The following is a 17,372-nucleotide window of genomic DNA, read 5'->3' as shown; positions in this document are numbered from 1 at the left end:
GAGGATCGAGTGTAACATCAATCGAAGGCGCTGTTACGTCATTAACACGACGCCCCAGGAACTTGAAAACATTGCTTGAATTTAATTTCATGATTTTTTTGTTAACACTGTAATACTATATGCACAATGATATCACAAACCAAAAATGAATTCAATTAAGGAGCAGCAATAACTCAAAAATAAATCTATTTCCGGTCTGATCCGGAGATTGTCATTGCTGACTCCAGACCAGCGTCATACCACGGGTGGGGAGCTTCGTTACCAAGTGGGACGTAAAAAGCAAAACTAAACTAAACTAAACAAAACACCACATTTCTGTTGATAAAGTTCAACATTACGGGGCAACATGTCGCATTATAAGGTAAGTTTCTTTTCATCAAAGAGTTGACAAGCGGTTGTTATTCCGTAACATAGTGAATAGTTGTTGCAATTAAGAGTTAGTCGCCCAAACACCTGTTGCAAAAATGTTCATTTCACCCAAAATATTTAAACAATGGTTAATTTATGCAGTGTTTTAATTTGATAAAGAGTTGCAAAACTCATTTATGGCGAAACTCGTGTCAAAGTTTCGGTATTGTGTTCTTTTTTTTAAATCCACAACAGGCTCCAGACCACAAGAGAGAGCAGTTTCGGAGATACTTGGAGAAAGCCGGTGTTGTTGATAGTCTCACCAGTGGTAAGATAAAAATGAAATAAAACGTGCATTTGTCCTGTTTATTTCGGATGCAAAATCTGCCGAACAAGTAACTACTACATTGCTCAATTGTAAAATTATAATTTGTGGATTTTTTTTTTTTAAACCTCCAAACTATTTGGAACGTTAAAGAATATTTAAAACTATGTATACATAATGGTTATATATATTTTTTTATTTTAGACTAATAAAAACTATCTTGAAAAACTAACACTAACATTACATAGTTATATATACATATATAACATCTAATGTTATGGGTAAATATACAACATTACATGTTACTTATGTATGTATAATATAAAATTACATTATATACACACACAACATTACAGTACATCATGTTCTATACATGACTACTTTTCAGGAAAAAAAAAAACACGCCATCTTGGAAGAATTCACAAACACTGCTTCGTTCAAGTTGGTATTATTATTACCTTATATTGCTATCAAATACCGTTGCAGACTAACGTCAACACATCACCCCCAAAATCCTGTTCAATCCCTAATTTAATATGCTAAAAAACTCACCGATTTATGATGCTGTCTTTGAATACAATTGTAGGAGACGTCGCCAGCCATGCACATAAGAGCGTGCGCCTCTGGCTGTTAAAATAAATAAATAAAAGTCTTTAATGCTTCACAACAGTCCCAAACTCGTCAAAGGTCTTATAGCCATGAGTGATGCAATTAAAACAATAAGCACACTAATCCCGTGTATTAGTCGGATATTAAAGTGCCTGTAAAGTCATTGTCATGTTCTTCTCTAAATACATTAAATATGTTGAAGGCAAGTGCTGAAAACGTGAAAACTAGCCCAATGACGCATGTGGGCTGGAGTGTATACTTTCTGGCATGAGTCGCCCCTCCCCTACTATACTAGTACTGAGCGCCATCTTTGCATCAGTGGCTATTCACTGCAATTGCGAGTTACTTAGTAATAATAGTTCACACGATTTAGTAGTTAGCAATCAAACTATGCCTACAACCTGAAAAATGCATCTTCCCTGAAGTGTTTTGTGTTATTTGGGCTACATTGTTGTGGTGACCTACGCACGCAGTGAGCCAATGGCGCGTTGGACGGCTCCACTGCTAATTGGCCTGCTACTAGCAGCTAGTAGCTATTAGGCATTCGAGTGCTCATGAACTGGCGGAGTGGCGTTGGGTCCGTCCAATACTGCACACAGCCTGGCTCCATGTGCTGCACATAGATCCACGCAACAGAGACACTTAAGGGAACATTAACTTTTATAACATTTGCTAGCCCGTGAGTTAACAAGCTAGCTCGGCCCATCTTTGCTTGTGAATGACTGAGCAATTCAGCGAAGCTCCTTTTATACCCAATCATGGCACCCACCTGTTCCCAATTCGCCCGTTCACCTGTGGGATGTTCCAAACAGGTGTTTGATGAGCATTGCTCAACTTTCTTAGTCTTCTTTGCCACCTGTCCCATCTTTTTTGGAACGTGTTGCAGCCCTAAAATTAAGTTAGATTATTTGCTTAAAAACAATAAAGTTTATCAGTTTGAACGTTAAATATCTTGTCTTTGTAGTGTATTAAATTATATATAGGTTGAACATGATTTGCAAATCATTATATTCTGTTTTTATTTAACACAACATCCCAACTTCATTGGAATTGGGGTTCCAAACCATATTTACATTTTAATTATTTGGCCAAGGACAGTAAGCCTACATTATTTTAAGGTGCATATTTGTTGAAAAAAATAACAAACACAAATAAAATAGATAAGTACTAATTAGTTAGCCACTATGTAACTTTGTCGGTTAGTAAGCTATGCAATTACCTATTAAGTTCGTTGGTTAGCTAGTTTGTTTGTTAGATAACTAGCCAATTTGTTTTGAGTTCAGTAGATGTCTGTAAGATTAGTAGTTACTACTAATTTGTTGGTTAGCTTGTTAGGTAATGATTAGCATAGTAGCTGTTATTAAGATTATCTACTTTTGTTATTTTAAAAGAATCACGAAATCATTGTGCTCTGACAATAGATTTTAATGGTTATTTGTGTAAAAGTAATAATCAAAACATGTAACATAATTTAAAACTAGGTTAAAAATGTTTGTACAAATAGTGCTCCTTACCCCCTAATAAATGTATGTTACTGTCACTGTAGTTAAGTAAATGAGTGTATGAATAAAGTTGCATTTTGTCCGCTTTTCAGTGTTAGTGGCATTGTATGAACAACCAGAAAAGCCTACCAACGCCCTGGAGTATCCTCACAGCTAAGATAAACTAAGATAATCTCATGTTTTGCTTTAAAGACCAATGCTGTATTTAGATACCTTTAACCCTAACCATCCAGATTTGTCAAGCAGCACCTTGGCACGCCTGGCCTCACTGCAGCTGACACGGAGGCTCTGCAGCAGGAGGTGGTGGATCTGAGGCAGAGGTGTTCCCGTCTTGAGGAAGAAAACGTAGACCTCAAAGCCAGGGTGAGTGTCCCAATTTTCTCTGAATTTCACCTTTCACACAAAAGAACAGTCAAGTAAATGAGACGTTCCACAAAAAAAGCTCTCAATCATTCCAATTTCAAAATCAAACTGTTGAACTCATTTAGAACATCTTGGAAACTAGTTTCCACGTTACAAGAATTCCCACATTTCGTAAATTATACACTTTTCACAGTAAAATTCCCAAATTGTCACCAAAAAAATTCCCATATTAAAGATATATAATATTTGACATATTTTCCACATTTCTTGACCGATTCAAACCATTCCAACTTCAAAATGTTCAGCTCATTCAGGACTTGTTGGGAATTCCCACAAGAATTCCACACTTTTAACAGTACAATTCCCCAGTTTAAAGCATTTTATATATTTAACTCTTACTTCAACATTACTTGACCGATTCAAACCATTGCTAACGGAATGTAGCCAATCAAGAAGTGAGCTGACTGATGAACAAGGAAGTGTCGTGAATAAAAACAAACATGTCCAACCCGATGTCGTATCTTGTGTTAAGTGGGTTCTCCAGCAAAGCAAGTCTGTTGTAACAACATCGCCATTCTACAAGAATACCGCCTGCAGTCCCTTCAGAAACACTCTGGAAATATCAGCGCAACATATCTGCTAGTGGTCCTTCTTCTTTGTTTTTGTAAGATCATGTGAAATTTCTGTCTTGGCGGTCTAGATTCGAGATCGGTGGTGGGACAAAATCTTAATGTGTGTTGGGAATATCGGAACAGACCAGACACAGTACAACCAAAAATTAACTGATTTCTTTTCATCTTCATCTGTGGGGTTTGTAACAGATAAACAATCTTTTAAGATTTGAAAAATCCTTGTGTGTACCAGGCCTTATTCAGGACATCTTGGGAAGTATTTCCAGCTCCCAGAATTCCCACATTCTAAAAATTCCCCACTTTTAATAGTATAATTCCCAAATTAAGAGATTTTGACATACTTACCTCCTACTTCTATATTTCTTGACTGATTTAAAACATTTCCATAATTCCCAACTCGTCACAGTAAAATTCCCAAATTATTTTTGGACCGACTAAAACCATTCCAAGACATTCTTCGTTTCAATTAATTGCACCACATTTCAGTTCATCCTCATCTTTTTTTTTTTTTTTGCATTCTGGAGTTTTTCTTGATTTAGTTGTATTCGCCAGTAGTTAACATTGTCCCCTTCCTCTAGCTGCAGCGCCACGAGCCACCTGAGGACGGCGCTGTTGTGGAATAGACTCCAGCCTAAACTCCAAAGGGGTTCGATTACTTTACGTTTTGATGTTTGTTTTGGTTAGTGCAGCTTTTTATAAAGAAAAAAAAAGGTGCCTTTCTCTATCACCACCCAAGTCATTCAGAATGCACATTAGGGAGATGACGCCTTTAGAAAATATGAATCACTGATTTCTATCTTTGAGTGGCACACATCACTACTTGTAGTTTATGATGATCATAATTGCATAAGTCTGTTGGTATGCTCAGGTGTATGTTCAGGTTGCAATGTCACATATTGACATCAATCTAAACTTTTTTTTTTTTTTTACTTTAAATTGACTAACTGGTTTTCAATTAAAGCAGAACACTGCTGAGGAAATGAGTCATTTGCATATACAACCATAATACTTTAACTATACAGTAAGTCCTGTACGTTTTATGTTTGATTTTAATAGACAGGTAGAGGTTCAGTTTTGTCACATTTCTGAGTATCTGAATGATTAAAACATGTTTTGCACATGCTACTTACCTATTGGTTGGCTTTTTTGTGGGAAAACAAATCACTTTCATAAAACTAAGAAAGTTTTTCATGCCAGATTATCTGAAAATAAAATTCAACTAATTTCCAGATTTAGCAGATTATGTGAAATAATTTGCATTCAGCTATAGAGGGATGGGGTAAATTTCTTGATTAATCTAGTTGCACATGCTGGTTCATGTGGAAATGACAGATTTCCATAAAACTATGGAGGTCTTGACATGTTCTTTTAGATTTTTCTTTAATTGTGCCAAATTATGTGAAAATGACTTTCCATAAAATGATGGCGATTTAGTGATTTTATTTAGTTGCACATCAGATGCAGAGGTCCTGCTTGTCTGTCCACGTCTTCGGCCGCCACGCCCAGCACTAGCATGAGGAACACCAGTAGCAGCGTCAGCCACATTTTTCCCACCATCGTGGAGTGCGTGTGCACGTCCTCACGGATGCCGCCCAGGCACGGACAGACTGCCGATGGTGATTTAAATCTCCACGGGTCATGCGACCCTCGCCCTTCTCACCCGACAAAAGTCTACCAAAACAAAAATAAAGAAAAAAAATTGGATGGCGTCACCTCACGTCCTGAGTGACATGCATCGCTCGGTGACGTCCAGGAAAAAGTGTCAACATCAGCTCCACAGGAACATTGTGTGCATTTAGGTCAGGTTTCTATTGACTTCAATAACTGCAGGGCTTCTGGATTGTTTGGAAATATCCAATATCGCATCAATACACTGAGGTGTGTACACGACAGTGGTACATATAATCATACTATACAGTACACAATGTAAATAACATGACTATTAACATTCAGTGTGTGTTTGTTACATTCAGAAAAGGTGACATTGCGGACCCCTCGTCAATGTTATTGTCCACACAGGACTGGTTCAATCTATGAGCGTGGTGCTCTGCAAAAACGATTTATGATGTTTCAAAATGTTTGAAATGAAATCTATTACCACTCCTTTATTCACATGCTACAATTTCAACACAAAATTCCAAACGAATCTATGACCACTCACTAAATTCACACGTTGGTTTAAACTCATAATAATGAAGTCAAAGATTTACTTTTCAACTTGCCTTTTAAGCATACACTGTAATTTAACTACTTGTTACTAATTTTAAAAAAGTAGCTGGCTAAACTACTAACTACCTTATTAACAGCTAGCTAATAGAGTAACTATTACACTCTAAAATCATAATTAAGTCAAACGTTTGCGTTTCAACTTTTGTAAACATTTTGTTACATTTAGTTAGCTGTTAGTTACTTAGCTAGAATAGCTGCTAGTTATCTTGCTACTAATTTGTTACCTAGCTGTTAGGAAGACAGCAACTAGTTAGCAACTTTATTCTGGTCATTTCCCATACGAGTCATTAGCTTCATTCACTAAATGCACTACAATTGTCCACATAAGACAGACACAGTATAAAAACCGACTTTTTAATATCGCAACTTGCATGAAAAAAACAAAATACAATACTTAATGCTGTAATAAAACCTTAAGGCACTTAAATTAAAACTAACAAATAGTGAGCTACTATACTAGGCAGACGCAGGTGAGATGAAGATGTTGAAGAGCACGGCGAAGAGCAAGAAGACCAGGTAGCCCACTATACACATCCAGAAGCGAGGGTCCTTCAGCAGCTTCTTGTTGTAGTCGCTAAAGAACACGTAGCCCACCGTCATGCCGGCCACGATCCCCCCAAAATGAGCCACGAACGACACCTGGCCGCCACAGGAAATGATGCGTTAAACTTCCTAAACTTGCCTTTTACAAGGGATCAGTCAAGCATTTTGGCATTAGTTATCTGCTGGCGGCACGGTGAACGACTGGTTAGCACATCTGCCTCACAGTTTTGAGGACCTGGGTTCAAATCCGGCCTCACCTGTGTGGAGTTTGCATGTTCTCCCTGTGCCTGCATGGGTTTTCTCCGGGTACTGCCACATCCCCAAAACATGCATGGTTGGTTAATTGAAGACTTTAAATTGTCTGTAGGTGTGAATGTTTTATTTATTTATTTATATATATATATTTATATATATATATATATATATATATATATATGTATGTATGTATGTGTGTGTGCCCTGTGATTGGCTGGTGACCAATTCAGTGTGTACCACACCTCACGCCCAAAGATAGCTGGGATAGGCTCCAGCACGCCTGTGACCCTCGTGAGAATAAGCAGTATGGAAAATTGATGAGTGAGCTAAATTAATCAGAGCTAATAAGAATATACACACACACACACATGAAGTCCTCGAGTTACGACGTACTCGACCTACGACGTTTTGACTTTACGACGCCCGTCCCTCGTCCGCCATTTTGTCCCAGCACCATAGTGTTTCAGCTTAGCTAGTGCATAGTGCTTGTCTGTGTTTGTGCGCCGGGAGTATCTTTGCCTTTTTTCACACTCAGCAGTAATGGTAAGTACAGCATCTTATTTTTTTATTTTAATGTATTTTAGTTTCTTTATACGAAGTGTTAACCTTTCCTGCTACGGTCACCTGACCGTGGTCGGGAGACGCAGGGCTTAACTCCCTTCTCTCGTTGCACAGCGGAGCTGGGTGACGGTAACAATAAAGGCACGAAGGACCGATTTGCTACTTTAATGGCTTTATTACATATATATATATACATATATATACATATATATATATATGTATATATGTATATATATATATATGTATATATGTATATATATATATGTATGTATATATATATATATATGTATATATATATGTATGTATGTATATATGTAAAACCAAATTTAATCAGAATGGTTAGCTATTCATATTAGTTTGGTAGGTAGCTATTTGGTGAGCTAGTTGCTAGTTTGTCTGTGATATCTATAAACGGGGCGATGGCCCGAAATTTAGTTGGGTGTCCACAAAAATGATCCTGTTAAAGTTACTTTGTTACTAGTTTGTTCACCTACTGTAAGTAATCTTTTTAGTTAGAGAGAAGCTAGTTACAGTAGTTACTGAGTTGCTTAATGTCTGCAATCTAACTAATACTTGCTCATAATTTACTGAGTTAGTTAGCCAGCTGCTGCTTAGTTAATACACTTGTTAGTGGGATATATCCAAGTTATGCAGTTTGCTAGTTAGCTGCTACTACTAGTTACTAAGATAGCTCCTAGTTTGTAGTGAGCTAGATATCTGGCAGTAAGTGAACTGCTGTTTGCTTATGTCATTATTGTGATACAAGTTAGGCAGTAGATACTAGTTAGTCTGCTACTGGGTTAGTAATCTAGCTACTAGTTTCCTTGTAAAATAGCTGCTAGCAATGTAGCTACTAGATTGTTAGTTATTAAGCCATCTGGCTGTTAGTTATGTTAATCCAGACCAGTAACTGAATCAAAATCAATGTATGTTTCTGCATTTTCTGCACTGTCAATTTGAAATAACATACTATTATTGACAAAAGGGACGTATATTAAAAATGTTTTTTTTAAATCATATTAATCGATTAACCAGAATTTTTTCTTAGCAAATTCCTTAATTATTAAAATAATCGTTAATTGCAGTGCTAGTTAGAGAGTTAGCTGTTCGTGAGTTAGCTAGCTACTAGCTAGTTATGACATCTTCCACTTTTGTCAATATGAAAGATAGTACTATGAATAAATTGGTGGGAATTCGGCTTGAATAGCGTATCAAAATGATTATTTTTTATATCTTGAATCATAATGTTTGCATTTTAATGAAAAAAAAAATCAAAGTACGTATTTACTCTGACAAGCGTTACAACGCTTTTGTTTACTTCCGCCACCATTTTGACTTCATGCGCAGCACTTCTGCACATGTAAGCATTTCAGCTTCACCGAGATCTCCCTAAAGTAGCCTTGCTCTCCAATGAGCTGCACAGATAACATGGAAGCCACGGAAGAGAAAAAGAGCCATAGCTAGAGAGCGTCGCGGCGCCAACACAGCATGCCGTGACGCTTAAGTGGCTGGGTAGCTTCAGGCTAGCTGGAAAGCCTGCAGCTTGGTCAGTTAGCAAGGATTTCTGGCACCAACAAGCGAAAAAACAGATCCAGGATTCTACCTGTAGCCAAGGTTCGGCAAGGGATCATTTTTGAAGTAAGCCATTTTAAACAAAATAGAAAAAGTGTTCTGTATGCAACAAAAACGTGTCAGTCAAAAGTCAAATTGTGTCAGCGTACTCTCTTACCGGTTCAATAGATAGTTTTCAAATAGATTGGATTTTTCATTTGTTGGACTATTATTTTGTAACAATTCGATTGTGAGTCACTAGTCATTCGCCACTGTCAATACGAAAAGCGATTGGAGTTTTAGGGGGCGGCTCCTAGCAGTAATGACAGAAAAAGTGCATTTATTGGGTTTATAAATGCAACTATGAGGACATTTCTTCGATGCAGATAAACTATAAGAAGCATAAATCAAGTCGTAACATGAGCAGTTGATCTACTGGCACATCAGCCATTTTGTGGCGAGGTTATGTGACATGCAAGAGGCGAGTAAGTTGGATTTGTAGCAAACACGCAGCAACCAGATACTCGCACCTTCATACTGCCCTCGTCGCCGGCAAATCTTCTGTAGAAGGCGAAGCCAAAGTCCATGCCCACTACAACACAGCATACATCTCAACTGACTAGAATAGAACAAGATAGCTGGTTTAAATACAAGAGGTCTGCCTACCAATGATCACTATGACGAGATGCGAAACACTCCAAGCAGAGGGATCATCTCTCGGAAATTCTGCAGCAAGAAACAACTTTTAAAAATTTTATTTATTCTTGAAAAATTACTATTTTCTTGTAATATAACGACTTTACAACTTTAATTTTTGTACAAGTATGACTTTTCACTGGTAGAATGGCCTTTTTTAATTACAACTTCATTCTCTTTTAATAATGCCCTTTTCTCATTATTTGCATAATTGCAACTTTTTTCTCGCAATTTAACAACTTTATTCTTGTAAATTACAATTTTTGCCTCACACATTTCCCCGACAAAATTTTCCTCTACATAAAATTAAAACGTTTTCACATAAAATAGCGACTGTTCTCATAAATTTACAACTATTTTCTATATTTATTAAATTACAATAAAAAAATTACAACTTAGTTTTTATGCAATTCAAAAATTTGTGGCTTTTTTCTTGTAATATTACAACTTTATTCTCGGACAATTACACTTTTTTCCATTTTTCTTTCCATATAATTATGACATTTTAATCGTAATTTTTTTTACTATTAAATTTTTTTCTCAGAAATTAAGATTTTTTTTGTAACAGTAAAATAAACATTTCTATTATAAAATCAAAACTTTTTTGTTGCAATATTGCAACTATTCTTGTAATTGTATTTTTGTACAATTCCAAATGTTCTCTTGTAAAATTACAACTTTTTCCTTATCACAACTTTCCTGTTGTAAAATTACACATTCATTTCGTAATAATACAACTATTTTTGTACAGTTACGACTTTTCACTATATTCTATATTCACTATAGTTTTTTTTGTGACAAAATTCCCATTGTAATCTTCTATTTATGACTTTTATTCTCCTAACCCCGTGATTTGATTACTACTGTGTACAAAAGAAGTCTCACCACCACAGCGTTCATAAAGTAGCCTCCGATGAGGGCATAGACACCCCCGGAAGCTCCCACCAGGGCACTCAGGGGATCAAAGATGGAGCTGGCCAGCGAGCCTGAAGGGAACGTGTTGGAATTGATGTTTTCATTTCTATACAAAAAAGTGTCATAAATTAATGTAACGTTTATAGCGTTCCTCACCTGCCAAGACTCCTGCCAGGTAAATCATTCCCACTTCAAAGCCTTTGTGGACCAGCTCCAAGGGGATGCCCAGCAGGAGCTGCATGAACAGGTTGCCCACGATGTGCTCCACACTGAATGGAAGCCATTGACAGTTTGAAGTTAGTTAGTACTCCCTGTCCTTTAATAATGCGAAATAACACAGGGGGAAAAGTATTGAACACACCAACTGGTATTTATTTAATACTTTGGACAACAGCCTTTCTTTGTATTGACAGCTTCAAGACGCCTCCTGCCCGGACAAAACCCACGCAGGCACAGGGAGAACATGCAAACTCCACACAGGCGGGGCCAGGGATTGAACCCCGGTCCTCAGAACTGTGAGGCAGACGCTCTGACCAGTCGTACACCGCGCCACCAGTTTTATTTTCTTGTTTTTTTTATTTATTTTTTTCAGAGTTGTAATATTTATACAGATAAAATATTTTATCATATTATAAATTGTGGTGGAGGGGTTTGTGTGTCCCAATGATCCTAGGAGCTAAGTTGTCTGGGGCTTCCCGCCCCTGGTAGGGTCACCCATGGCATAGGTGAGGGACCAGACAAATAGGAACCTATGATGAAAAACATTAATGGCTTGAGGTTTCCCTTGCCTGGACGCGGGGCACCAGGCCCCCCCTCTGGAGCCAGGCCTGGAGGTGGGGCTTGAAAGCGAGCACCCATGCGGCCTGGCCAGACACAGGCCGAAAGGGTAACGTTGGTCCCCCGTCCCATAGGGGTCGGGTGCAGTGTGAGCTGGGTGGTGGCCGAAGGCAGGGACCTTGGCGATCCGATCCCCGGCTACAGAAGCTGGCTCTAGGGACGTGGAATCTCACCTCTCTGGCAGGGAAGGAGCCCGAGCTGGTGTGTGAGGTCGAGAAGTTCAGACGAGATATAGTCGGGGTCGCCTCCACACACGACTTGGGCTCTGGTAACAGTCCTCTTGAGAGGGTTTGGACTCATTCCCATTCGGAGTTGCCCACAGTGAGAGGAGCAGGTGTGGGTATACTTATTGCCCCCCGGCTCGGCGCCTGTACGTTGGGGTTCACCCCGGTGGACGAGAGGGTAGCCTCCCTCTGCCTTCTGGTGGGGGGGGCGGGTCCTGACTGTTGTTTGTGCATGTGCACCAAACAGCAGTTCAGCGTACCCACCCTTTTTGGAGTCCTTATAGGGGGTGCTGGAGAGCGCTCCTGCTGGGGACTGCATCGTTCTGCTGGGGGACTTCAATGCTCACGTGGGCATGACACTGAGACCTGGAAGGGTGGAACAGTCCCCCCAGATCAGAACCCGTGCGGTGTTCTCTTATTGGACTTCTGTGCTCATCACAGATTGGCCATAACGAACATGTTCAAGCATAAGGCTGTCCACACGTGCACTTGGCACCAGGACACCCTAGGTTCGATGATCGATTTGGTGGTCGTGTCATCGGACTTGCGGTCGCATGTCTTGGACACTCGGGTCCACGGGGAACGGAGCTGTCAACTGATCACCACCTGGTGGTGAGTTGGTTCTGATGGTGGGGGAAGATGCCGGTCCGACGTGGCACGCCCAAACGTATTGTGAGGGTCTGCTGGGAACGTCTGGCAGAATCCTCTGTCAGAAGGAGTTTCAACTCCCACCACCAACAGAACTTTGCTCATGTTCCGGGAGAGGCCGCGACATTGAGTCTGAGTCCATGTTCCGCTCCTCCATTGCTGAGGCGGCCGACCGGCGCTCTGGCCGTAAGGTGGTCGGTGCCTGTCGTGGCGGCAATCCCCGAACCTGTTGCTGGACACCAACGGTGAGGGATGCCGTCAAGCTGAAGAAGGAGTCCTATCGGGCCTTCTTGGCCCGTGGGACTCCTGAGGCAGCTGATGGGTACCGGCTGGCCAAGCGGAATGCAGCTTTGGTGGTCGCCAAACTCGACATGGGAGGAGTTCAGTGATGCCATGGAGGAAGACTCCCAGACTGCTTCGAGGAAATTCTGGTCCACCATCCGGCGTCTCAGGAGGGGGAAGCAGTGCACCATCAACACTGTGTATAGTGGGGATGGGGCGCTGCTGACCTCGACTCGGATACCAGCGGCCGAAATTAGTTTCCTCCGCAGGGTGTCCGGGCTCTCCTTTAGAGATAGGGTGAGAAGCTCGGTCATCCGGGAGGAGCTCAGAGTAGAGCCGCTGCTCCTCCACATTGAGAGGACCCAGATGAGGTGGGTGGGGCATCTGATTCGGATGCCTCCCGGACGCCTCTCTGTTGAGGTGTTCCGGGCATGTCCCACCGGGAGGAGACCCCGGGGACGACTCAGGACACGCTGGAGAGACTGTCTCCCAGCTGGCCTCGGAGCGCCTCAGGATCTCCCAGAAGAGCTGGATGAAGTGGCTGGGGAGAGGGAAGTCTGGGCGTCCATGCTGAAGCTACTGCCCCTGCGACAAGACCTCGGATAAGCGGAAGATGATGGATGGATGGATATTATAAATTGGATACTTCTCTGACGTAGCCTGTACGTTCGGCTGCACTCACCCGGCATGGACAAACATGTAGGAGAGAAAGCGCCACGCCTCCTGCCTGTACTCGGGTCGGTACGTCAGGCGGCTGTTCCAGATGCCTTCCTCCAGAGTCACCCACTGCTTCTGAGGCTTCCACACAGCGTAGTAGATGAACATGGAAAGCTGGACATATAACAGCACATGCACACTTTGTTTGCGTTGAACTCATTGTGACCATTTTGTCCTCCCGACGTTGAAAATGTTTTGGGTTTTTTTTCTGGGGGGGGGTGTCATTGAACACATCACTGCAACGCTTCCTGTATGACTGGCTAACATCTGCAAAAGTCATCATGAATCCAGATTATATTCAGAGATAACAGTCTTTGGTATTAACTAAACATCCGTTAGTGGCATTGAAGTCCTTTGTTCGAGCTTGTGAGAGGTACCAAAAATAACTAATTTGTACCAGTAACACTTTTTGGTACCCTCTCATTGGGGTAACACCAAGAGAGGGTGGGAGAGACATTTCAGTGATTAATTGGTAGACATAAAATTTGTTCCTCACTATATGACGATTAATTATTTTTGTTTTTAAATAACGTTTTGTCTCGTATTACTGCTTTACTCGTTTTCAAAGATTTTTTTCTACACAACACTTCATTCTTGAAAAATTAAACTATTTAGTCATAATATTACAAATTATTCTTGGAAATTACAACCTTTTCTCGCAATAACTTGACTTTCGACATTCTCAAACTTCCACTAAAATTTTGCTTTTTTTATGGTCATATCTTTATATCTCTGGATATATTTAGGACTTTGAGCCAGAAATGAGCCAAATTTTATTTTTTTTTTAATTGTAACATTTCAGCTGTTTTATCATAAAATTACAAATTTATCCTAAAAAAAGTCAAAACATTTTTCCTTTGAATTTACCACGTTACACCTGCGCAAATAGCTTTTTACTTATAGAGTAATTTCTTCGTTTATTGCGAGGGATAGGGTCCGGACCACCCCCGCAATCGGTGAAAGCCGTGAAGTAGTGACCACATTTTTTTAAAATTATTTATAAATATTTTAAAGCTGTATGAACCACTCCAGACTCATTAATCTAAACACTCCTATTAAACTCCACCATTCTACCATACTCTTATAAACACTTTCTATACACTTAAACACCTTTTAAACTTATAAACATACAGTAATGCACAGTAGTATTGTACACTAATTACGTTTCCTTGTAATGTGTGTTGTAATTATTTTTTTCCCTTTTTTTTTTTTAACAGTTTTGATGTTTTAGGCTAGGAAATGTTGATTTTACCACAAAAAATTACAGCATACACTCAAAATCCTGCCATATGATGAATTATGTGATATGAATATGAAAAAAACTCTGCAATGCATTGAATCCGCAATAGGTGAACCGCAATATAGCGAGGGAACACTATTACAAATGAATCCTTGCTTTTGTTCTCTAAAAATTACAACATTGTGACTTCATTCTCATAAATAACTCGAAATTATTATTTTTAATATTACATTTACCCTCACCCATAACATTTTTCTCATAAGGTTTTACATTTTCATATCATGCTTTTTCTTTGTAATATTACAACTTACATTGCCCATTGTTGTAAATGACAACCTTTTTCTCAAAGTTTCAGATTTATTTTCATATAATCATGCGTTTTCTTTGTAATATTACAACTTATATTGCCCATTCTTGTAAATAACCTTTTTCTCATCAAATTTATTTGCATAATTACGACTTTTCATAGTAAGTTTTTTTTAGGCGAATTATTCTTGGACTGAATGGTCCCTTACACTGGGTGTTGCCACGCTATGATGTCACGCTATTTATGTACCCAGATCTCACCATCCCGCAATGGATTTTACCCCTTAAAACCATAATTCAACTGGACTGTTTAGAGCAAATGTGATTTTTGGAAGGCTCCTGCTCTCCTTTGAGCCCACATGATGAATCACGAGCCACAGAGGAGGAAGGAAGTGATGCTTGAGGCTCAGTTTACACAAACTCTGTGCCAGTATCCAAACGGGCTCTTCATTTCATATCTCTTACCTCTACAACACTGATGACAATAATGAAAACAGGTGGAGGGCAGCAGTTGGCCCGCTGCAAGTAGGTGCTGCGGGCGTCTGCCGGGAGCATCCACCTGGAGATGATCTGCTGGAACTTCTCGCAGCATCCCAGTTTCTGCCTCCCATCTGGAAGGTCATCTCGACCCAGTTTCTCATCTTGTCGCTCCACGGGGAACGGATCCCGCTGCTCCAGGTCCACGTCGGCCATTGCCGCTGCGTACCTGTACGCCAGCAAAGCAGGCATTTTAATAGTATGTTGTTATTTTTTTTAATCATAAAAAAAAAATCACAAATTTGGATAAAGGCAAAAAATAAATTAGCTTCATTATTTCCCAGACAAATATATATACATATATAGAGAAAATTTGATTTGTAATATTAAAGTGTGAGAAGTGTGTTTTTTTAGGTCTAAAAAAAACCCAAAACAAAACAAAAATCTTTAGGGGAGAAGCAAAATTTAAAAACATTTGTTTTTAGAAAAAGGTAATTTATTTGCAAAAAAGAAAAAAATGCCTAAATACAATTGAGATTGGTGAGGGGGTTTTCACTTGCAAAAACAACAAACATTATTTTGGCAATAAAAATTAAATTTTGAAAACAATCACAGAAAAAGCAGAGAATAAATAAGATACAATTTGAGAAGGGTATGTTGGGTTTTTTTTTTTTTTTTTTGGGGGAGTGGAGTGGGTTATTTGTAGGATGTGCTGCTTTCAGAAAAACAAAAAACGTTTTTCAGGGAAATAGAAATTTAATTTGAGTAAAGAAAAAAAACTATAATTTGCTATTTACCTCTGGAAAAAAAAAACACCCAAAATCTTTTTTCAGATATTTTTCAAATTAGTTAAATTGAGATAAGAGTTTTCAATTCGGAGAAACACCCCTAAAATCATTATTTTATTTTTTTAAAGTAAAACATACTGATGGTGAGACATGCTTTCTACTGGACAATTATTTAAATTACTAACTTGCCACGTACTATAAAAAAAAAAAAAAAAAAAACGTATTTACTTTCGAGATAGATACACCAAGATAGATATACTGTATGAAAAACAGTGCCGTGCGAATGTCGTTGAAAACTCATTAGCCTGAGGGGAAATAAACCATACAGTAGTGTACAATACGTTGTTTACTTCCTGTCAAACCTTTGTGTTAAGACAACAATAAACATTCAATACAACTCTTAAAAAAATTGACAAAAAGGTGTCATTTAAACAGGCAAACTCACCTCAAACTTCAACGTGAAGCGTGGGCATAGGAGCCGAACATAAATATCGACTCGATACTTCAATGAGTGAAACTTTCAATCGTCCGTCGATTGGTTCGTTGAGTTTCTTTTTTGTTTGTTTTATCTCGTTTTTTGGGTTTTTTTTTTTTTGTCAGTAGTGGCGCGCCTCCATGTTCCTAACCGGCGTCGTTGTCTCCCGTCTCAAATGAAAATTGAGGACGACGACGACGACAGGGGGGGGGGAATGGCTCTTGAGGATAATTATAGTCCCCCGAGTTTTTCCTTTTCCTTCCTCCCAGCGACTAAACAAAGAAGCCGCACGTAATTCGGAATATTTGGCCGTCCGACTCGAGTTCCGAGCTGCCCAGGAGGAGGAGAACGGCTGGCTGGCTGCTCTTTGGCGACCTACCTGACGCTACCTGTTAGCTCCTGTTAGCGACCTGTGCCACACCCGAAAGCTGTGACGCGAAGGGTGGGCTCGATTTGAATACCTTCATCAACCCGAACATGAAAACCAAACCGGAAAAACACAAGCAGTAAATTATGCATGCCACCGGGTTATGTCAACCGCGCGTGATTTCTTTATGGATTTACAGCAATCCAGAACAGGGTACAAAAGGAATGAGTGTTGGTACGTTTATGTACCACACAGTGGCGCTAGATTCCGTGTAATGTAACCCTCTCTTTTTGACTGAACTGTACTTAAAAAAAATTAATGGAGTCAAAAATTTAAATATACCGGTCACCAAATTTTAAACAGGCTGCATGTACACCTACGAGCATCATTCTGTTTGATTGTGTAGCATGTTTTAAATGTAAATTAAATGAAATTTATTTTATCACAAAATGATACTGTACATAGATTTTTATTAATGATCT

At 39.4% G+C, this 17,372-nt stretch overlaps 2 protein-coding genes across 2 annotated transcripts; one reads left to right on the top strand and one right to left on the bottom strand.

Moving 5' to 3' along the window:
* Nucleotides 1-202: 202 nt before the first annotated feature.
* On the top strand, nt 203-4,904 carry LOC133479694 (c-Myc-binding protein-like). The gene is made up of 5 exons (XM_061776996.1): nt 203-361; nt 604-676; nt 2,877-2,925; nt 3,018-3,147; nt 4,358-4,904. Exons 1-5 carry the CDS (start codon nt 347-349, stop codon nt 4,400-4,402), a joined length of 312 nt encoding a protein of 103 aa, XP_061632980.1. The 5' UTR covers nt 203-346; the 3' UTR covers nt 4,403-4,904.
* Nucleotides 4,905-6,348: 1,444 nt separating this feature from the next.
* On the bottom strand, nt 6,349-17,075 carry rhbdl2 (rhomboid, veinlet-like 2 (Drosophila)). The gene is given in 8 exon segments (XM_061776997.1): nt 6,349-6,647; nt 9,449-9,533; nt 9,601-9,644; nt 10,500-10,600; nt 10,686-10,798; nt 13,203-13,351; nt 15,249-15,489; nt 16,494-17,075. Coding segments are annotated over 7 exon segments (903 nt in total). The 5' UTR covers nt 15,477-15,489; nt 16,494-17,075; the 3' UTR covers nt 6,349-6,464.
* Nucleotides 17,076-17,372: the final 297 nt, after the last annotated feature.

Source organism: Phyllopteryx taeniolatus, chromosome 6, assembly GCF_024500385.1.
Source record: "Phyllopteryx taeniolatus isolate TA_2022b chromosome 6, UOR_Ptae_1.2, whole genome shotgun sequence".
Classification (NCBI taxonomy): Eukaryota; Metazoa; Chordata; class Actinopteri; order Syngnathiformes; family Syngnathidae; genus Phyllopteryx; species Phyllopteryx taeniolatus.
The sequence above is the reverse complement of the archived record's forward strand: the minus strand, read 5'-3'. Positions and strand labels throughout refer to the sequence as shown.

What these genes read in the sequence shown, in the direction of transcription:
- LOC133479694 (XM_061776996.1), top strand. An exon ending in AAGCCTACCAACGCCCTGGA is followed by an intron (nt 2,926 to 3,017) that starts GTATCCTCACAG and finishes CTAACCATCCAG; the next exon opens with ATTTGTCAAGCAGCACCTTG. An exon ending in ACGTAGACCTCAAAGCCAGG is followed by an intron (nt 3,148 to 4,357) that starts GTGAGTGTCCCA and finishes CCCTTCCTCTAG; the next exon opens with CTGCAGCGCCACGAGCCACC.